Source organism: Musa acuminata, chromosome BXJ1-5 (assembly GCF_036884655.1).
Source record: "Musa acuminata AAA Group cultivar baxijiao chromosome BXJ1-5, Cavendish_Baxijiao_AAA, whole genome shotgun sequence".
NCBI classification, from domain to species: Eukaryota; Viridiplantae; Streptophyta; class Magnoliopsida; order Zingiberales; family Musaceae; genus Musa; species Musa acuminata.
In genome coordinates this window covers 46,314,940-46,336,126 of record NC_088331.1, presented here as the reverse complement: position 1 = coordinate 46,336,126, position 21,187 = coordinate 46,314,940, and the positions used below count along the sequence as shown (strand labels likewise).

The window sequence follows — 21,187 nt, the reverse complement described above, 5'->3', positions numbered from 1 at the left end:
TTGGAGTAGCTAATCAAGGAGATTTTTTTTCATTGTGTTTCTTCACTGTATCTAATCAAAGAGATGAAGGTTTGTGCTGTTTCTACATATCAGCATGGGATGTGGTAAACACCTATTTAAGATGCCAATAGCATGTTGGTGTAACGGGTGCTATAAGACATATATGATATATACTTGTAGTTTGATTCATGCTTTTGCTTTTTAAGCAGATCTTTGTCTTCATTTTGGCTTGAAGATCTGGTAGTGGTTTGTTGCAATTTTCATCAAGTTTAGTCATGCTCTATTATTGATCTCATGTCAATGGAAAAACAGCCTTGAATTGAGATGATGGTAATAATCATTGAAATACCATTTCATAATCCATGTGGCCTTTGAAAGTATTATGATCTTAGAAAAATTAGCTCAGCATCCACTAGATTTCATTCAACTTATGATAGCTGGTTAGTCTGATCAGCATTAGTAGCCCTTTTCTCCAACAAGACTTCTAATGCTTTGACTTGTCTTCACAAAATTTATCCAGCCCAAAGTCTTTGAACAAAAAGAAGAAATTGTTTGTTGCTACAGAGAACCAAAGTCAAGAAACATGTCTCATCTAGACACAAGGCAGAGTATCCTATCAGCATATGATGGAAGCAAATTCTCTTTCAGGAACATGTTTTGGCTTCTGCTTTTCCTACACTAACAATCCTTGTTGTGGCTCTTTTAAATGCACAAACTGTTGTGGATTGATGTTCACAAGAAGAGCAAGCAGATGGTTGGAAGTCAAGCTGACAATGAATCAAGATTGATGCTTCAAAAGCAGACTTTTTGAGTCATTCATCAAACTTAATGACTTCTAGTTTCCAAGTTCTTCAAGTTAAAGCTTCCTCAAGGTCTGATACTGATGTGTTTGGTCCTCACCAGCTTTCAGCACTAACAATTGACTTGATGGTCATTTCATGCAACAAGCCAAGCAGCTCTTTGTTATGAGTTGCATTTCAGTTGGTTGTGAAGGATGAAGAGAGACTCTGATTAGCACAACAGTATTGTCCAAGGAATAATTCATCTGATCTTTGTTATGAGTTGCATGGTCATTCTGAAAGAGTAGTTGAATTGAGGAGTCCTCTTTTGCCCCTGGAAGCCTATCTTGGCCTTTCTTCTGCAATTTGTAACTTAAATATGCCATTTGCCCAAGAAAAAGTAGAAGAAAGAATCTCCTCTCAAGTTGTCAGCATGTCAAAACAAGCCCAACCTAACACAGACTGGCTTGGTGTCATGCAAGACAAGTGGAGCATGACTGGAGTGTAAATGTCAAAACTCTTCCAATTCAGTGAACAAGATTGGGTGGCAAAATGCTTTATCTTTACTTAAAATGCAGAAATCCATTCTTTGAAGTTGTTCCTCATATGGTTCCCAACTCAAAAAGTGTCAAACAACATTGGAACTTTCACCTCAGGCCTGAGTACATTTAGAGAAGTTCAACCTACCACAGTTGGGAAGAGGTGGAGCTTCAACTTCTCTTGGCTTAAACTACCTAATCCGACATGGTAGGTGGGTACTACTGCACAAAAGAGAGTATAACATACCATGTGATCACTGGTCTGTTCTCAAGAGTGTTCAATGCAGTAAGATCTAGATTTGGTGTTTATTGCATGAAAACCAATGCTTAAGTGTCCAAAAGATATTCGAGGAATTGGAATATCTTTGCAAGCGTAATATGTATGTTGGCCGATAAATGTTGTATTAGTTAACTAGCCTAATAGAAAATGAAAAATGTGTATGGACTATACCGACTTACTCGGTAATGTAAACTATAGGGGTATACCCTGAGGAGCTTAGCTCGTACTAGCTTCGATGAGCCATCGTCAAACTATGCATTCGATAGCTAAGGAAGAAGATAGAATCTCTACCAACTAAAACACTCCACTATTGACTCTAGTATTGGGGGAGGGTTCCAACAATATCAACAAAAAATATTTTGATTTTTTTTTTCGGACTAAGTATCAAAGATTACCTTATCATCATCGGGAGATAATGGAGTGAGCTTGAAAAAAAGTTGAGCATGAATTATATTAATCCATAATATAGGAGTATTGCAGTGACTACAATTAAGTCCTTAAGACCTTCGAAGATGAAGTCAGTAATCTTTTGTGTCATTTCATGCATTTTCCACATATCATTCCATTAAGTTCATTCCGCTTAGAGCAACTATGCCGTCTTCTCTCTCTCTCTCTCTCTATCTATGTATCTATCTATCTCTTTCTATATATATATGAATTGTTCTGAACGCATCATCTCCTCACCACCATGCATCTGCCTCTCATCCTTGAGCTCAGTACTGCCCTACTGTCCATTCTCCTCGTCTTCTTCTTCCGTTCGTCCAACATCTTCTTCAAACTGCCTGCCAATCTGAGCTTTCAAGTGCCTGTCAACCTCACTTCAGACTACGGCAGGATAATCCATGGCTCCCCAGCTGCGGTCCTCAAGCCAAGCAGCCCAGATGACATCTCCCTTCTCCTTAAGTCCATCTACTCCTCTCCACTCCACAACGACGTAACAGTAGCTGCCAGAGGCACCGGCCACTCGACGCACGGCCAAGCGCTGGCCCCCGGCGGTTTTGTCATCGACATGCGGAGCCTGCCACTCTCCATCACGATCGTCGACGGCGATGGCACCTCCTACGTCGATGCCGGAGGGGGAGCCTTGTGGATTGATGTGCTGAACGAGACCTTGAGGCATGGCCTTTCACCGAGATCGTGGACGGATTACTTGTACCTCACCGTGGGCGGAACTCTCTCGGTCGGCGGTATCAGTGGCCAAACATTCAAGCAAGGGCCTCAGATATCCAATGTCGTGGAAATGGACGTCGTCACAGGTTAGCCAGCTTGTGTTTCACGTCGTGCACTCGAGAAGACTCGTCTCCATCTCTGTTGTATGTTTCCAGGTAAAGGCGAGATTGTCCAGTGCTCTGAGCAGGAGAACTCAGACCTCTTCCATGGAGTTCTGGGCGGGCTTGGGCAGCTGGGCATCATAACAAGAGCCAGGATCAAGTTACGGCCTGCTCCTCCAATGGTACACCCCGGTCCGCCTCCTCTTACTACTACTTGCTGCACAGAGCTGAGTCTCCGGTCTCCGCCACCATGACTGTGAAGGTGGCATGGATCAGAGTAAAGCACCACGACTTCGACCAGTTCACGAGGCACGGAGAACTCGTCGTCAACTCGGGGGAGGTGGACTACCTCGAGGGGTTCATCAAGTTCGGTGACGCACCTCAATCTCACCAGCCCAAAAACGCCTTCTCGCGCTTCGGTGCGGAGAGATGCGTCAAACCGAGACAGCCGACAGCGTACTACCTGCTCGAGATGGCCATTTACTATGATGATGATGATGTTAGCGACGCCGCGAAGGTACGTACTCTGCTTTGCCTCACATTGGATTGCATCAACCACAAGATCTAACTCTGTTGGTGACTGCATCAGAAACGGGCGAAGGTGTTGGCCCGAGTAAGCTCCATGACGTCCGTCGAGATCCTCGAGGTCTCGTACTTGGACTTCCTGAACCGCGTTAGGGAAGAGGAGCTAAGCCTAAGGAGAATGGGGCTGTGGGATGTGCCTCACCCATGGATGAACCTGTTCGTGCCGAGGTCTCAGATCCGGAGGTTCCACGATCTCTTCCTTCGAACCATGTCAGACTCCTGTGTTAATGGCCCCATCATCATGTATCCCACACTGAGACACCAGTACTCTCTCTCTCTCTCTCTCTCTCTCTCTCTCTCTCTCTCTCTCTCTCTCTCTCTCTCTCTCTCTCTCTCTCTCTATCTCTGTCTCTCTCTAAAGGATGATATGTTTCAGATGGAATCTCAACACGTCGATCGTCGTACCGCAAGATGAGGCAGGAGAGGATGTGTTCTACGTGGTTAGTGTGCTCCGAGCGGCGCCGCCGACATGCACCGTTGGATCTTCGTGCCTCGACGGTCTCATGCAGCAAAATGAACAGATGATACGCATGGCCACCGCGAGAGGGAGCTCCCATGGGGGTGGGGGGATGGGAGCGAAGCAGTACATGCCGTACCTGCAATGTGAGGAGGAGTGGAGGGAGCATTTTGGCCAGAAGTGGAAGAGGTTCGAGGAGTTGAAGTCCAAGTTCGATCCTTTGAACGTGTTGGCGCCCGGACAGAGGATCTTTAAGAGGAGGAAGCCGCTGAAAGCTTCTGCTGAAGCAGGAGAGCTGAAGTCACCATTTCTACCGTCCAAGCAACCATCCGATCTGACCGTGTTGTTGTTGTTCTTATTTGGACGCGAATAATTGAATGAAAGTTGACTTGCGATCGATGGATGGGTTGACCTTGTAGCAGGAGAAAGATCCTGCCATGTCGACTCCACGATCTTAATTTCGAGACTTCTTCGCTTCGCCCACAACCCCTCCAATTCGATCGCAAACATCTCTCCCGCATCAGAAGCAGGCATGCACGAATGATAAGACCTCGCAGCCATCACAATCACAAACCACTAAAGAAATCTCGATCAAATAGATGTAAGCATTCCGAGATTTGACGATCGAATAAAGAAAGATAGGTAGGAATGCGACAGCCACGAAGTCTACCGTGGGATCCCTTCTCTTAGAATATAATCCTTCCAAATCGCATCTCTTTGCCCAACAGCATCCAAGAGAAAATCTAGTTCTTGCTGGTAAGGTCGAGGCCATGGCGGCTGCAGAGCAACCACAGGAGGTGAAGTCGAAGGTGGCGAAGGTGGATTCAGAGGAGTCATGGGATCTCTTCACCACCCAAGCCGACGACCGAGGGTGCCCAGTGAGCATCTCCCATCCTCCCTCCTTGAATCACTTGATCGAGTGCATCTCTAGGCTTTGACTTCGATCCATATTCATACAGAACATGATCAAGGTCTTCTAGTTTTCACTGGGTGAAACTTCCGCAGGTGTTCGTCCACTTTGGTGCTTCATGGTGTGTCCCATCCCTTGCCATGAACACTTGTTTCGAGGAACTGGCGAATTCTCATCAGGACATCCTGTTCCTCTTGGTCGATGTTGATGAAGTCAAGGTAGTCTTTCTTCCTTCTTGGATTCTTAATCCTCTCTCTCTCTCTCTCTCTCTCTCTCTCTCTCTCTCTCAGTGAGATGATGATGATGATATGAGACAGGGAGTTGCTTCGAGGATGGAGGTGAAGGCAATGCCTACTTTCGTCCTGATGAAACATGGCACGGTGTTGAGTAAGATGGTTGGGGCAAATCCGGAGGAGATGAGGAAGATGGTACAATGTTACGTGCAATTCATTTGTCCTGCAACCACCAGTGAATAATTTGGCAGCAGTCAAACACAGCGAAGAAGAATAAATCAAGTGTGGATCATCATGTTTATCTATATTCTTGTTCTAAACTATAATGTTAATCTGGCTTGATCATCAAAAGCCCATAAAAAATATTTGAACAAATAAAAAGAAGATATTATCAATCCTACATATATGTGGATACATTCAACATCCATTGATATAGATTTAGAGGAACCATCTAAAATCTTTCATGAGTCTCATTGAGCATTCCATATACTAATTCTTTTGCAACACAAAATGGGAGGAGCCCAAAAGACTGCAAATATAATACATTGGAAACTACACTATAATGCAGAAGAATCAAGATGTGGAATCCATAATATACTTCTACATTGTTAGATACATCCGGGGTAGATGCAAGGGGAGCTTGTCCACTCATCCGTGCTAGCAAGGCTACAAACAAACTTCACGATCGACGAGTAAGACTGAAAAGAAAACAAAGAGAGGAGGACTGTACTCTTTATTATATTTATCGTGACAAATATATAGCTACGCACAACTCACGCGAAAAACACATACCTTAAATTACGGTTGAGGAGCCGTAAGCACTTTGTATCTTTATGAGACTGTGTCCCAGCGCCATATCGAGCCATCCTCACAACAGGTAAGTATGGTGCTGCACGCCGGGAAAAAAGAAAAAGATGAAAATTTTATGGTCTAAACAAGCTCTGGAGCAAAGATGAGAGAACCTACAGAAGTTGGATGAGATTCTCTATAATATTGTTTAGAGAATTTTTGCAAACATGATTACACAATGTGAGTTTGAGCTTCCTACCTTCCATCAAAGGACATCGCTGTCTGTCTTATTGGAGACTTGCATTGAGCATGAGATAGCCTACGTCAGGAAACTCGGTCAGAAAAGCCACTATATGTTACAAACATGATATATGCCAATAACGACATAACAAATAACATCACAAAAAGAATTATTGACTATGGTAACCTTGCAATGAGAACAGGTGGGCTGGACTGAAGCTCCCAAATAAAAATCTTCCCTTCCCTATTCCCTATTAGAAGCAGCTGGAATTAGATAGATCAGAAAAAAAAACCTGGGGCTCAACCTTAATTAAAGCCCAAAAGTCATTGGTAAGATACATGAGCTTCCGATAGCCAGAAATATCATTTGTAACACACACAATTTAGTCAATCCATACATAGAACAATTTTATATTTGTTTCTTTATGCCTTAGTAGTGCCCTTAGAGTTGAGCATAGATCCCTCCAGCAAAACAGTACCAACCTCTCAGTCTAAAATCTTACGAATCTCAAGGAATACTCAAGGGTTGGGCTAATCTTTGGTAGCATAAGTCTTAACCTGCAACCATGGTCACATTTGAATATCGCATGGAAACTTTGGAAGATCATTAAGTTTCAGATTTCCTTGGTGTCTAGGATTTTGATTGGAACTTGTTAGATGGAGGGCGACCAAGTCTCAGGTTCTTTGGGAGCAAGTGGCTCTTTGCTGGTTAAATTGACCCTAATGGGCAAATTGACTATTGGGGCCTCATTTGCTTTAAATCCTCCTCCATCCCCTCTTTCACTCACTCTCACTTAGCCTCTCACTCTCTCATCTTTATAACCTAGAAATCATGTTCATTTATGCCCCGTATACATTCTATTCTTATTTAAATACAAATTTACATTAAATAAGGGAAATTTTTTTCTTTTTCTGGAAATGGGTAACATATGGTATGCCGGTACCGACCAGTATGTGCCGGTTCGCCCATGGACTGATACGAGCACAGTATGGCAGTTGATGGAATGAACAATGTACAATCTCCTCCAATATTATGTACTTCATTCACATAAAAAAGAATGAATTTGGAGAACTCAATCTCATTATACAGGTAAGCAAAAACTTAGTGCACTTGAACAATATCAGTGATTGACATTAACCTAAATGTTCATCAGAAAAGGTTTTTCAATTCTGAGAAATTTGAAACCAAGCATAGGTGTATGAGTGCATAGGTTGCCCCCATGAGCTAAGACACAAGATACAGTGCATGAAGTTGTCACTTACACTATGTTGAATTTAAACTCTTATGACATGTATGATGTAAGATGAAAGGGATTACCAATTGCTGCAGCATTGTAGTGAAAATCACATGAAAATTTGATGAACCAGATATCACATTCAGGAACTGGATATTTTTGAAGAATGTCAACAGCACCCTGAGCAGTATATTTAGTAAAGAAAAATTAGATGTGTATAACAATAGTGGAAGTGAAAGTATGTCCAGTTCTCAGTTTAGAAGGACAGGTATATGGTGCATAAGTATTGTAGAAAAGCAAGTGCCTATGTATAACAGCAAAACACACAAAATCTTACCTCTCCAGGATTTTGTTCCTTGGTTTTTGGCTCCCACAAGACAATCTCATTGTCAACACTCTGCAACATTTGAGTAGCAAGCATTAGTGGACATCAAAGCAGCTTACATCATTTTCTGCTTGCCGGTTCAGCAGAAATCATATTGTGCCACCAGTGACGAATCATGGTGGCAGCAACAAGTTCGGCTCTAAATGGAAGTCAAATTGCAAAAAATGCTTAGTTTCTGGAAGATGTCCAAGCAACATGTAACAAAAATTATACGAAAAATTACAAAGTATTGTGCATGTTAAATAATTATGTATAGCTTGTTTTTTACCTAATGCACATCAAAGTTTCCATAAGTAAATTATGTTAAAGTAGAATCAGTATAATAAATCTTTTACAGCATGCAATATAACAATAGATCTCCTTGGTGAAAAGAGTAAATGTCAGGGAAGCTCATTAGAATCAATTATGCCAGTTTAATGCAAGATTTTAAATAGTGACCGGTATGTATGGACCATTGTTTATCAATCTGATCAAGTACCAATATTGAAACATATAGAGTTTATTTTAAATTTTATTTATTTTATTCAAGGATACCGAGCCATAAATATTAGTATATTGATACTGTTGTAGTCCAATAGATTACTGAAGCTAGTACCAGAGCATTCATTATCTAAACCCTTGGTTGGATGTTCCAACAAGTCATCTTTACATGTAAATATATTTATAGAATTTGCTTCTACAACCAAAGCATATGTAAACTACATGATCCTGAACCTGTACTCCATATATAATGTAGTAAACCAAAAGGTATGGAATAAAAGAAATATTTTCATATAAAACAATAATCAGGGTGCTGGAGTTACTACAGTTGATTATTAAGCTATTACTAGCCTTTCTGTGGAACCTAGGGAAGAATGACCAAATCCCACCAAGTCCAAGGTTGAGGCATATGGGAGACAATAGTTGCCAAGAAGATGAGAGATGCAATAAATCACCTTCGACAAGACAAAATCACCAAGCCACCTAGTACAGTCGACGTAGTTAGAGTGGACTGAGGCTATAAACACCTGAAATGGTAAAAGTCATAGAAATAACAAAAGTACCTACAGTCATTCTTTTAGTTGGTGATAAATGTACTGAAGATCTTGATACTCACAGGAAACTGCACATATTTTGTAGGAAATTTTGATGGTAAATCTGTCCATGTGAATGATTTCTCGACATATGTCCAAAACTCTGCAAAAGATTGCTGATTTTGGAATAAAAATTACTCCCGGTAGCAAAACAAAGAAAGTTCAACCATGGTAACTTCCACACCTTTCATGGACCAGATCTTGACAGTATTATCCATACCACAACTTGCTATCCGGTAGATATCGGATGGATGGAAGTCCTACAGATACAAGGTTCCTAACATATTTTGATGAGTATAATTTTTTATCTATTTTACAGGCCTAATCATAATTTACGAAAGAAGACTAAAAGGCAGGAAAGAAGAAATTGGCACTTCACTGCACTTACAACACTCAACACTTCATTCCTGTGGCCACCTGCTCCGGCAAATATCAATATACAAATTCCTGTATGTAAATTCCACAACCGAACTGATTCGTCCTGTTTATGAATATTCATTTATCATCAGTGTGATCGACATAATGCAATTAAAGAGATAAAAACATCATATATCTACCTTGCTGGCAGAAACCACAAGAGAAGGTTTCAGTGCTTGAGTCCTTACTTCATTAACCGAATCTCCATGGCCAACAAAACTCTGTGGGATTCTCACATCACAGAAACATTAATGCATCTAATACTAAGGATATACCCAAGTAATACTAAGTTTCACACTTATGACATGGAATATCAGAAGGAATGTGAATCTGATCTTCAATGAGTTTGAGCAAAATTTTCTTTCCCAAAAAGACCCAAACATGGAGAAATTCTTGGATCATGTACGGTTTACAATAAGAAAGAAAAAAAAGTAGGGTGACATTTTCCCTCAATTGGCATCTTTTATGCAAATTATTGGGATAAAAGATATTACACCCACCTTGTGTATCTTCTCGGTGCCAGCATTGATGACACGAATGATTCCGTTGCTTCCACCAGCAACCAAAAAAGGAGTCCCATCAGTATCACATGCCCAACTCAAAGTATAGAAAGACTCGTCCTTCTGAATGACAACAGACATTCATGTCCTCAGAATATAATCAATTATCAGAGCTTCCTATTGTCAGACAAATCCAAAATTTGGCATGTTTACAATGTATGTTGCTCTCTATAACCCATCAACTTGATTAAAGAAAAAAAAAGCATCAATTTGTTACTCTAAATATGATTTTTACGATGGCAACAGGTGGATATCTTAAACAAGCAAAGAGTCCCTCCGTTTTATGCTGCATTTAACCGCGTCAAAATTGCTTTTGACAGTTAGAATAACGGACGTTTATCACCCCAGCAAAAGATTCAGAGAAACATACATCTTCATCAACGTATGCTTGCAAGACCGCAACGAGACCTCCTTCAAGGCATCGATACACGGTCACCTGTGAAGAACAATGCAATCTTTAGTATCGCCGCTTTTTCACGTTCCCAATATCAACCACACAACAAACTGTCATTACACACTCCAGTGCAAATCAAAGAATAGATAGGCAGCGAAGGTAAAGGCGATGAAAAGAAAGGGGCAGGGTAGGACAGGAACTGACTCGATTGCCGCCGACGGTGGCGAAGACGTCGTAGTAGCGAGCGTCGATGAAGTTGAAGGCGATGGCATAGAGGGGCCGCTTCCCCTCGTGCACGCGGTTGCTGACCTTGTACTCCCTCTTCCTCGCCGCCGTCAGCGACCCCACCGCCGGCTCGCACCCCAGCCCGCTCTTCGCCATCCCTGCCTTCGCTCTCTCTCTCTCTCTCTCTCCGATGGGCGGGTTGGGCCAGTACTAACGCGAACCCTAACACGGCCCGCCCGTTGACCAGACTAATAGGTAGACAAATTATCTTTTTATTGAATTATTTTATATTAGACTGATTTAATATATATATATATTTTTTTTATATATCATCATTTCTTCTTTTATTCAAAACTATTACTTTTATTAAATTTGATATTTCTTAAAATTTAAAATACTTTGATGAGATATTATATATATTTTCTTTTAAAATATTTTTTAATATATTTTTTAAAAAAATATTTATTGCATATACTGTTCTAACCTTGACAAAGATTAAATCAATAATTATTTTTTCTGATAATATTAATTCGATATCGCATGAGCAATCACTCAATAATTCAAATAATATATTCTCAAAATATTTATAAAAAAATTATAATATTTTTATTTTTGAATCTTTATTAATTTAAACATCGAGTATGTCTATAAGATCGTAAGTCGAATCTCTCACAAGACTTATGTCAAGCTCAAAAACCTGACTTAAATTGAATCCAAATAGATAATCAAAATAGTTAACTCACTCGAATCATCATCCTTTGGACATCCAAGTGAAATCGATGTTAAAATAATTATGTATTAGTTGCATCTCTGCACATCTTCTTGTTCATTCATCTCTAACCAAATCCGGAGCCAAAAACCAAAAAAGTCAACCTTTGAGTTCCATCACAACGTCGATCCTTCATTCCAAGCACAGGTCGACTGCCGGAGCTCCGCCTGATCCCTGCATGTAAACAACCGGTGCGTGACCCTTCCCCAAAGCCAAGCCTGTACTGTTACCTTCTTCCTCCCTCCTTCTCGGTCTCTTCCTGTGACAAAACGATCTGACCTCGTAAATGCGACAGCATCTTTGAAGCTTCGTTTTGTCGATACCCACACCCTGCTTTTCTTACTGGGATTGGATGCTCCGATACGTGGCCGGATCCGAATTCAAGACTGCAGAGACATCAAGATCCGGATTCGGATGTACGTTTGATCTTATCGGATCAAATTAATGTATAAGATCCGACCCCGTAATAGCGACGGTCAACATCATTGTACGTGCGCCTTGGTCGGCACATCGCCACCTTCGTCGAACCCTCTCTTCCTTTCTGCGTGATCCCACTCGATTTCCTCGAAGGAACTGCGCCGGTTCCAGCCGATGCCCTGCCTTTATTTGAACCCCCGTCTTTCCATTCCATCTCTATCTGCCATCGACTGACCTCTTCCTAGTTGGTTTGCTACGACGTCGGATAGTCATGGCGCGGCGGCCGGTGGAGTTCGAGGACTTCCTCCCCCTCATGGCGGACAAGCTCGGCGAGGATGGCCTCATGGAGGAGCTCTGTAATGGCTTTCGCCTCCTCATGGACCCTCGCCGCCGGCTCATCACCTTCGACAGCCTCAAGCGCAACGCCGGCCTGCTGGGTCTCGATGGCCTCCGGGACGACGAGCTCCGGGCGATGCTCCGGGAGGGCGACACCGACGGCGACGGCGCGCTCAACCAGTGGGAGTTCTGCGTCCTCATGGTCCGCCTCAGCCCCCAGCTGATGGAGGCGCCCCGCCGGTGGATGGACCAGACATCCCGAGAGGCCTTCGGCCCTGGATTCATGAGCTAAGCCCGATTCCTCTTCCTCCTCTGCCGCCTTCGCCTCCTCAGATATTTTGCTCCTCTCGTTTCAGATTCTCTGTTCTTCTTCTCCAGAACCGAGCCATCATTTGGGCAGTGGTGGGATTAGCCAGTGTTTGATGGGCTGATACGAATTGATTGGATTTCGATGTTCATGTGCTAATGTAATTGAAACTTGAAATTTCAACAGTAAATGAAGCTTCTTGGATAACAAATTGCTCTTCTTCTTGCTAAAGATTTGATTTTTGGCATATCTGGTCATCTGTTTTCTGGATCTCTTTCTTGACAGGGAAGATGTGAGTTTGATGACTGTTATTGATATCAGTACTAGTGTGTGCTTGGATTTGGGAATGATTTCCATAGATTAAGCCATAGGATTAAGGGAAACCTTATCAGGAGTTCTTTGTCTCAGGAAGAATCTGACATTGAACCACAAATTCTTTCACTGACTGCTACTAGTTCATATTGTTTACTTGATGGAAACTTTATCTCTGAGAACTGCAAATTAATTTGATTTCTAATTTGTGGTTTCTCTCCATTAGTTCTAACAGCTTTAGAAGAATGGCTTAGTTGATCCTTAGATAGCTTTTTCAATAGAACTCAACTTGATTAGGATGCACAAATGAATGACTCACAAAATTGGAGATTTGGAATCACTTCAATATGGTTAATAGCTAAATATTCAATTTGGTAGCTAAAAGATGTAAATGTTCCTTATCTTATTTCTTCTTTAATGTTGAATTTAATTCCTTTTGTAGATGTAATGAGCATATTGTTATTGTACATTTCTTTCTTCACGCCTAGGTAATTTTCTTTTACTCTATGGTACTCGTCATCAGTTGGGATCGGAAGATTTTGTTAATAAAGAAAATCTTGTGATAGATAATACATGTCAATCAGAAAGTAAAGTTTGGAAAAATAATGTTGTCAGATCATAGTGTTTCATTTGAAGACTTCCATATTAGCATCTTCATGTTTTGTCATCCGGTTAATTTCTGTTCTCTACACTTCATTGAATCATATAACTTGTACTCTGGAGTCTGGACCATCACCACTTCACTTGTTGTGAGAAAAAAGAGACTAAGAGAGGAAAAAGAAATTATTAATTTCCAAGTAATGACACCAGGAATTGTCTTGAAGTGGTTGTTATGATGGAAAGAATAAAAGGCAGAGTCAACAGAGCAACAAATCACAAGTCTAAAACCCTATTAATGTACAAACACTCTGCTATGGGATGATAGGCTAATCCGAACCATCTCATCTGCCAGTATATATCCATCATTTCCAAGTGCTTGTAATTCCTTCAATGTAGGCAAGTTCTGGAAATTTGAATGATAGGTTAAAGGTTCTATCGTCCCGTAACCAAAGTGATGGAATTATTAGCAGAAAGAAGTCTGAGATCATATGGTGATGATTCAGTATCATGAGGACTTCTTTCTGCTGTAAAAGTGGGCTGCCTTGGCTGTGAATTAGCATCGGTTCCACTCTCCAACATTATAATTACTGATGACATTGATGGTCTATCTTTTGCGTGATTCTGCACACACAAGAGACCCACATTCACGCATGTTGATGCTTGTTTCTGTGAGCATGAATCTCTTATGGCTGGATCCACAAACTCCATCACATTGTCCGCATTCCACAACCTCCAAGCCTGCAAAAATTTCTAGGTATAAGCAAATGTAATTACAGAAAAAATATTCTCTATACTTTCACAAGTTAAATAGCAAAGGTTAGCGATTGCTTTACTTACATATCCTAAGAGGCTAACAGAAGATTCTTGGTGTGTGAAAATGCTGTTTTTTCTTCCACTAACGATCTCTAGGAGTAGCACACCGAAACTATAAACATCAGATTTTATGGAGAAGATTCCTTGCATTGCATATTCTGGAGACATGTAACCACTGTGTTTCACCAAAAAAAACGAACAAAAGGTGTGAAAAGTTTGGAGTTTTTGTGTTGACCTCTTCTAATGCAGAGTAATTTTCTTAGTTCCTTCCAAGCTAATGAAGAATGTAGTACTTACTATGTTCCCACCACTCTTTTAGTGTTGGACTCATTGTCATCACTTCCAAAAATCCGTGCCATGCCAAAATCTGATATCTTTGGATTCATGTCCTTGTCCAACAGTATGTTGGCAGCCTTCAGATCACGGTGTATAATTCGTAATCTTGAATCCCTGTGAAGGTAGAGAAGGCCTCGAGCAATTCCTTCTATGATGTTATACCTAGTCTTCCAGTCTAGCAGCCCTTTTTTCTGTGGATCTGTCCGAATCATTATAAGATCAGAGTCAAGTCGCAAGATCAATTATCAAGGGAAAATCCAGCAGTAGTATTACCGAATAGGAACGTGTTCAAGCTTCTATTAGGCATGTATTCATAGACAAGTATCTTCTCCTCTCCATGAATGCAGCAACCCAAGAGTCTAACCAGGTTCCTATGTTGTAATCTTGCTATTAGGATAAGTTCATTCTTGAATTCGGTGTGGCCTTGCCCTGAGCCCCTCGATAGTCTTTTTACGGCAACTTCTTGGCCTCCAGGTAATGTACCCTGTAGTAACCAGATCAATCAAATTGGCATTATGTTCAATTTTCTCTAACATGAAGTTTTAGCTACTAAACAAAACGAGAAAATAGGCAGACAAGTAATGCTTGGTTTAGTTCATATTCAGATAATTCACCATCTGAAAGTCAAGAGAGCTATACCACTCAATGAAACAAAACCAGAAAGAAGAATAATCAAATGATCAGATAATATGGCATCCTAATTTCATGATATATTTTGAAATGGTATTTGCTGAAAGATTATTAGTAATGTGCTCTTGTTCAGGCCTCTTATGTTTCAGAGGGTAGAAAGATCATTAGTAACTAAGATTAAGAAATTTGCTGAAGACAAGATTGCTTAAATCCTGTTTGTTTGAACATATTTGTATATCTGGTATTCTGTGGTACCTCAATCATCAAGGTGGGCTTTTTTATCTCTGTTTTCAGGTAAATCTGGGAGAATGAATCTTGGTGGCTGAAAGAAGGAATTGCGTGATCTGAAAGAGTCTTCAAGATGCTTGGGATTTATGGCCTGCAGTCTTCATGTGGATTATGTGGAAAGAGAAAAATTTTCAAGAAATTTTGCTGAAAAACATCTTTCTATTCCTATGCTGCAGGAGATTATCAAAGTATAATTGCTCATCACGGACAGCAGCTGCGATTCCAGAGAGAAAGCTGAAGCTGATCTTTTTTGTTTCATGATGGCAACGCTGCAAATCCGATCAGCATCAACAGGGCAACCGATAATGGAGTTCTAAGGCTGAATTTTCTTGTTTGTTTCTTTAATGTTAGGATGCTCTTGTAGTGATATTTCTCTATGATGGCATTTGTTCTGTTGAACCATCTGTTCTTAATTTTCTATTCCTTACTGTACAAAGCGAGATACAATCTGTTCTTGTGCTCATTTTGTCAAGCATTTTCTTTTGAATTCTCTTTCATTTTGTTTCCTTATTGTAAATAGAATCAGGTGATTGTTGTTACTCTTCTCTTTAAGGAGTGTTTTATGTGATCCATGCAGAGAAGTCAGGCATATTTACCCATGTCTGTCTGGATTAAATACCTCCTGCTTGTCCCTCTAACTCTAGCTTTTGACTGTTCTTTACCTTTCTTGATTCTTAGTGACATTCAATGAGCTAATTCGCAAAAGCTAATGGAAGATGATCGAGTGTTTACCTTGTAAACAGGACCGAATCCACCTTCACCAATCAGGTTTTCATTAGAGAAGCCGAATGTTGAAGCAGTAATCGATTCGAAACTGATCGACGGCAGTTCTTGGCATTGTTGATCCTCTGCACCTTCAAATAGATCTTCATCTCTGTTCGGATTCACCGGCAAAATTCTTTGGCCTCTTCGTCCTATGATGAACACTGCGAGGTTTGAAAGGCTATAATTAGTGGAGAATTAGCAGAAGAAAGCTCTTGCAGAATGCAAACCTTCTACCTCGCAATCTTTTCTTGCACTTCCAGGCCAGGTAGATGCATCCAAATGCCAGGACCAATGCCGAAACGAGTATGGCTATCACATGACCTGATGTCTTCGTCTCGGTCTCTGCAAAGAACATTAGGCAATTACGATATGTAACATGAGATGGATTCTATGGTTGTATGCAGCTGAAGCCATAGATCTGCACCGAGAAAGAAATATGTACTTCTGATCCATGAACGAGAACAAATGATCAAGAAAGAGCAATCACTCACCCAGCTCTGATCCGGCAAGCCGGAGGTACATGTCATTGCCGTCGCTGGAGAAGACATGTATGTCCACCAGATCCACACCCCACACCAAGCATCCGATCCCGCCCACGAACGCATAGGCCTTGCAGGAGCAATTCATCGAACAGGTGGCTCGGCATCCGTCTTCGTCCCCGATGTCCGAGTACCAGTCCGACAAGTCCGGCAGCTTCACCCGCTCCATCTTCCAGAACCCGTCGGCCTCCACGCTCCCTCCGTCGCTGCTGTTTCTCTCGCACTGCAGTCGCGTTCTCCTCACGCACCCACGAGTCCAGTTGCTGCGGTTCCACTCGTCCTCCACGGCCGGCACGTACCCCTTCAAACAGGAGCATGTCGGGGTGTTCTCGTCGGTGCAGCTCCCGTAGCTCCCGCACCTGTTGTAGAGCTCGCAGGCCGTGCTCGGCTGCGCCCAGTCGCTGTGCCAGAACTTGGTGTCGCCCTTCCATATCGTGTGCTCCTCGATGCCGTCCCAGGTAAGCACCCACCGCTGGGAGTTGTTGGAGACGGTGAAGTAGTAGTACATCTTCTGCTCGTCCTCGAGGTTGCTCAGCTTGAACCCGTATATGTACGTGGGCACCATGTTCTGGATTCCGATGAAGACCTGCCCGTTCCACCGCCCGGACCTCCACCGCGGTTTGGTGCCCTCCCACACGAAGATCTGGGTCGACCTCTTGGGGTCCATGCCCATGGAGTAGCTCCCCACCCCGGGGTCGTCTTTGCTCTTCCACGACCGGAAGACCTGGTTCACGTTGGTGTCGAGGTCGAGGCCGACCTTCATGCCGGGCAGGTACGTGTCGGTAGGGTTGTCGAAGCTCTGCCACGCAACGTCGCCGGAGTTGTTGAGCACGAGGTTGCCGGTGTCCAGCAACTGCACCGTCGATTGGTTCGACTTCAAGGACACGTTCGACGACCACACGATGGTACAGCCATCCTGCAGGACCACGAGGTTGCCGTCGCTTCCGATGGCGAGGCGGCCAGAGGCGTCGGCGACCGGCGCGTCGCGGTTGGCGACCCAGAGGACGGTGTCGGTGGAGAAGCTGTGGTACCATATTCCGACGTACCGGTTCTTGGAACTTCCGGGGCTGAAGAAGCCGAGCTCGAAGATCTCACCGGCAGAGATCAGCCTCTCACCGTCGTTAATGGACTGACCTACTTCGAGGCAGTCCTTAGCATGAGAGAGAGAAGCCATTGCAATGAGCAGAGAGAGGAGGAAAACAAAACCCATGAACTGATAAGCCATCTCAGGGACTCAACATGAACCTGTGAAGTGCTGTCTGTTCTATGCCACCATCAGGCACTTCTCCGACGTCCAAGGATTTGGTTTCATACTACTAAATACTAATAGGTGGAGCTGTTGACTATTTCACAGTGAGAGAAAGTGTCAAGGGTCCACCAAGTCTGCAGCTTGAACATCAACTGTAGCCCGACTTCATTTACTCCGGATGCCACACGGTGGCGGTGGTCAAAGCGGTCCGGCACGGCAGCCGACGAGTTTGAAGAAGGAGAGCGAAGACCTACATCGATATGGCTTAGAGGTTTGGAGGTCATAGCTTCTACCACATGGGTGACGTACGACAACAAATCTTCCCGAAGATTTTAGATCTCAAAGTCAGCTCCTGGCTTAGAGCTCTGCCGTTCCACTTCGGGTTTGGGGATATGTATTCACTGCATGATCAAGCCATTACAGTCAACAGTGATTCGACAAGATACGTTGACATTCCGTAGTTCACGTTATCGGTCTCAAGAAAGGTTTGACCACCAACCGGCACTGTAGAAAGTTTACCGACAACTCGAGCTGACTTGGGTAAGGTTAGGTTGACGGATGCAGGTGAGGATGGAACACCGGCCGGCGCTGGCGGCGGGAACAGCAGAAAGAGATGCAACGAAACAGAGCCATGCACACATCTTATTCCCTGCAATCCACCACCAGGTGTTCCCTCTTGTTCTTCCCAACTTGTCCGAAGACATGATGACCTTTACTTTAAGGCCAAGCATATCTTCACGTTCGGGAGCAGCGGCCCATCCCTTGCCCCACAGCCATGTCGAGAGGAGGGACGGCCGCAGGACGACACGTGTGGCAGGATCGGATCCGGAGGGTGCGGATCTTCGACCCGCCCTCCGGTTCGTGGCTGGCGATGCCTCTCCGCCTCCACGACAAACGCCCACCGTGCGTTTCCGTCGACCAACCACCGCCACAAGTAATTACAAAAGATAAGCCGGTGAGCGCACCCCACCCCGCACAAAAATCTCGGGGCGTCCACGTGGACAGATCACGTGGGCATTGAGCGTGACAATGTGAAATGCGAATGGAGGATGGAGTGGGGCCCGGTCGCAGGGTGGGGTGTGAGGCTCAGGTGAGCGTCACGTGGACCGATGCGGCGGTGGTGGTGGAAGCGGAGCCACGTAGGAGTCCAGGAATCTCGCCCATCGCATCGACGCCACGTGGAGGAGCGCAGGGATTCGTGCGGGGGGGAAAATATCTACATTAAACGGGTGGGGTGCCGACGTGGGAGTACGGAACGACGTGATTGGCCGCGTCGGCGGGGAACACGAAGAGCTCCGAGGCGGCTACTGGTGGAGGGCAAGACCGTAATGACCATATTACCCCCGTGCGTCTCCCTAGAAGGTGCTTCCCGGTGATGTTACCGCTGTTTCTATTGGTGAAACAGATGATGAATAATTGGGAATTATATATATATATATATATATATATATATATATATATATATATATATATATATATATATATATATGTGTATATGTGTATGTATGTATGAAGGCATTAAATGCGAAGTAACGGAGAGAGTACGTTTTGGCTGTGAGTTAACGATGGCTATGAGTTATCCTGAAAGGAGAGGTTTCCTAGCGATTTCTATGCGAAGAAACTGATTGGAATCAGAAAACTATGAACCAGGGTGAGTCACTAAGGTAAGCGTACAGGGAGGTGAGCGGAACTTTAGAAGGGAAAATAAAGAGGGAGAGGCATAAATGAAGCGCTATTTATCACTATATATATTTATATGTATATTTCTTTTTTCTTTTATTTCGTCAAATAAGAGGAAGGGGGAGAGGAGGGAGGAGAAGGAAGAGAAGGGGGAGGGGTAGGAGATCGATTTCGAGAGGGGGAGGAGGAGGAATGGGGGTGAGGCAATGCGAGTTGTGCGATCGGGCGGCGAGGATCCACTGCGAGTCGGATCAGGCGAGCCTGTGCTGGGAGTGCGACGCCAAGGTGCACGGAGCCAACTTCCTGGTGGCGCGACACTCCAGGTGCCTGCTCTGCCGGAGCTGCCAGTCGCCGACGCAGTGGCGGGCGGAGGGCGCCAGGCTGGGCCTCACCGTCTCCGTCTGCGAGCGGTGCGCCGCCACTGCCTCGGCCCGAGGCAGGAAGGAGGGTGGCGGCGGCGGCGAGGAGGAGGAGGTGGAACAAGGGGAAGGGGGAGGAAGGGAGGAGGATGAGGAGGACGAAGAGGAGGAGGAAGATGACGACGACGAAGGGGAGGAGGAGGACGAAGGGGATAACCAGGTGGTGCCGTGGTCTCTGACGCCGCCGCCGGTGACGAGCTCGTCGAGCAGCGAAGGCGAGGAGGAGTCGGGCCGCATGGGGAATGGCGGTGGCTTGAAGCGGATGCGGGAGGACGCCGATCTCGCTGTCTCGCAGGTAAATCTGTTGCCGCTCTTCTTTGCATTCCGTTATGAATCAAAAGCATTCGTGATCAAAATTATTCGAATCCAATCTCATGATTTACCTACAAAAATCGATTCTTTTCCCTCGTCGCTGCAATTTTTGTATGGTAAAAGACCAAAGAAAAAACAAGGAATTTGGGACTTTCGTCCCTTTGGGATCTCTTCCTGCTTTTTCTTTTCTTCCGATTCAGACAAAGCGTAAAAAAGACTAGTGTTTTCCCTATAATCGTGAAAGAGATCACAAAACAAAAAGTTTTCGAAGCTGAAACTTTCGACAAAGCTCCCATCTTTGAGGAGCAAAAGAAGCTTGAAGCCTAAATTCCCTGCTGATTTCGAGCCCTTCTATGCGGGATCTCTATGGCTTTCGATTCTTACTGCGACGAATCGTTCGCAGGACGATCTCGCCTGTTCCTCGTCCCGCCCGAGATACCTTGCGTCGGCGCCCGCTCCATCTCCAGCAGCTGCGGAAGACGAGGCCAGCTCCTTCGCCCCCGCCGTCCGTCCCACCATGGATCGCAAGAGGCCCGCCCTTCTCCGCCCCGCCGTCGGTCTCATGACCCCGTTCCTGTCTTCCTCCGATCCAAGTGAGTTTACCTTCAATCGATGCCTCTTCTCTTAGCGATCAAGCTTGTTATCGTTCGATGCATTCAAAGGGTTGGTTTTCGTGTGGTGGGTCATTGCAGATCGATACAAGAATCTCCAAGGTTGAATGGTGTGCACTGCTGACTACAGAGGGAGCGATGAGACGTGCATGCCGATGGATGGATTCATTTTGTTTAGTTTCGAGCATCTGTAGGTATTTCCATCTCAATGAACGAATGAATGGCTCGAGTGTTCCTCTGTTCTTGACTGTTGACTTGTTTCATGGGCTAATCGAAGGTTTGTCGAACTCACATCATTTCATTATATACATATATATATATATATATATATATAATTTATTCTTGTGATGCGTCTTCGTACTGCATGCAATCTGAATTCATGTGGCGTCGGTGGTTCCACGCTCCACCTCGTCCCACCATCCGAAGTAGCTG

General features: G+C 43.9%; 6 protein-coding genes across 7 annotated transcripts; 4 read left to right on the top strand and 2 right to left on the bottom strand.

The window, feature by feature from the left end:
* Positions 1–2,286: 2,286 nt before the first annotated feature.
* On the top strand, positions 2,287–4,310 carry LOC135674025 (cytokinin dehydrogenase 3-like). The gene is made up of 5 exons (XM_065183434.1): positions 2,287–2,854; positions 2,924–3,051; positions 3,132–3,386; positions 3,459–3,718; positions 3,831–4,310. The coding sequence occupies exons 1-5, from the start codon at positions 2,287–2,289 to the stop codon at positions 4,282–4,284; spliced, it is 1,665 nt and encodes a 554-aa protein (XP_065039506.1). The 3' UTR covers positions 4,285–4,310.
* Positions 4,311–4,652: 342 nt separating this feature from the next.
* On the top strand, positions 4,653–5,449 carry LOC135674655 (thioredoxin-like protein CXXS1). The gene is made up of 3 exons (XM_065184716.1): positions 4,653–4,789; positions 4,917–5,039; positions 5,139–5,449. The coding sequence occupies exons 1-3, from the start codon at positions 4,682–4,684 to the stop codon at positions 5,295–5,297; spliced, it is 390 nt and encodes a 129-aa protein (XP_065040788.1). The 5' UTR covers positions 4,653–4,681; the 3' UTR covers positions 5,298–5,449.
* Positions 5,450–5,466: 17 nt separating this feature from the next.
* Positions 5,467–10,603, bottom strand: LOC135674654 (polycomb group protein FIE1-like). 2 transcript variants are annotated; one of them, XM_065184715.1, is made up of 14 exons: positions 10,352–10,603; positions 10,124–10,189; positions 9,694–9,816; positions 9,334–9,414; positions 9,165–9,257; positions 8,961–9,036; positions 8,800–8,879; positions 8,639–8,710; positions 7,656–7,715; positions 7,402–7,498; positions 6,271–6,334; positions 6,103–6,162; positions 5,847–5,943; positions 5,467–5,778 (listed from the first exon to the last, which is right to left on the bottom strand). In XM_065184715.1, the coding sequence occupies exons 1-13, from the start codon at positions 10,526–10,528 to the stop codon at positions 5,886–5,888; spliced, it is 1,107 nt and encodes a 368-aa protein (XP_065040787.1). In that variant the 5' UTR covers positions 10,529–10,603; the 3' UTR covers positions 5,467–5,778; positions 5,847–5,885. The 2 variants fall into 2 exon arrangements, with proteins under 2 accessions (XP_065040787.1, XP_065040785.1); XM_065184713.1 differs by having other exon boundaries at positions 5,467–5,752.
* Positions 10,604–11,679: 1,076 nt separating this feature from the next.
* LOC135674656 (calcium-binding protein KIC-like) lies at positions 11,680–12,412 on the top strand. Its single transcript, XM_065184717.1, has one exon. It carries the CDS (start codon positions 11,830–11,832, stop codon positions 12,184–12,186), a length of 357 nt encoding a protein of 118 aa, XP_065040789.1. The 5' UTR covers positions 11,680–11,829; the 3' UTR covers positions 12,187–12,412.
* An 866-nt stretch (positions 12,413–13,278) lies between these two features.
* On the bottom strand, positions 13,279–18,400 carry LOC135674653 (G-type lectin S-receptor-like serine/threonine-protein kinase B120). Its single transcript, XM_065184712.1, has 8 exons — positions 18,233–18,400; positions 16,437–18,134; positions 16,180–16,287; positions 15,913–16,106; positions 14,536–14,746; positions 14,224–14,461; positions 13,951–14,101; positions 13,279–13,851 (listed from the first exon to the last, which is right to left on the bottom strand). Exons 2-8 carry the CDS (start codon positions 17,707–17,709, stop codon positions 13,546–13,548), a joined length of 2,481 nt encoding a protein of 826 aa, XP_065040784.1. The 5' UTR covers positions 17,710–18,134; positions 18,233–18,400; the 3' UTR covers positions 13,279–13,545.
* A 1,162-nt stretch (positions 18,401–19,562) lies between these two features.
* LOC135674651 (zinc finger protein CONSTANS-LIKE 4-like) lies at positions 19,563–21,046 on the top strand. The gene is made up of 3 exons (XM_065184708.1): positions 19,563–20,127; positions 20,548–20,737; positions 20,837–21,046. Exons 1-3 carry the CDS (start codon positions 19,606–19,608, stop codon positions 20,860–20,862), a joined length of 738 nt encoding a protein of 245 aa, XP_065040780.1. The 5' UTR covers positions 19,563–19,605; the 3' UTR covers positions 20,863–21,046.
* The last annotated feature ends 141 nt before the right edge of the window (positions 21,047–21,187 follow it).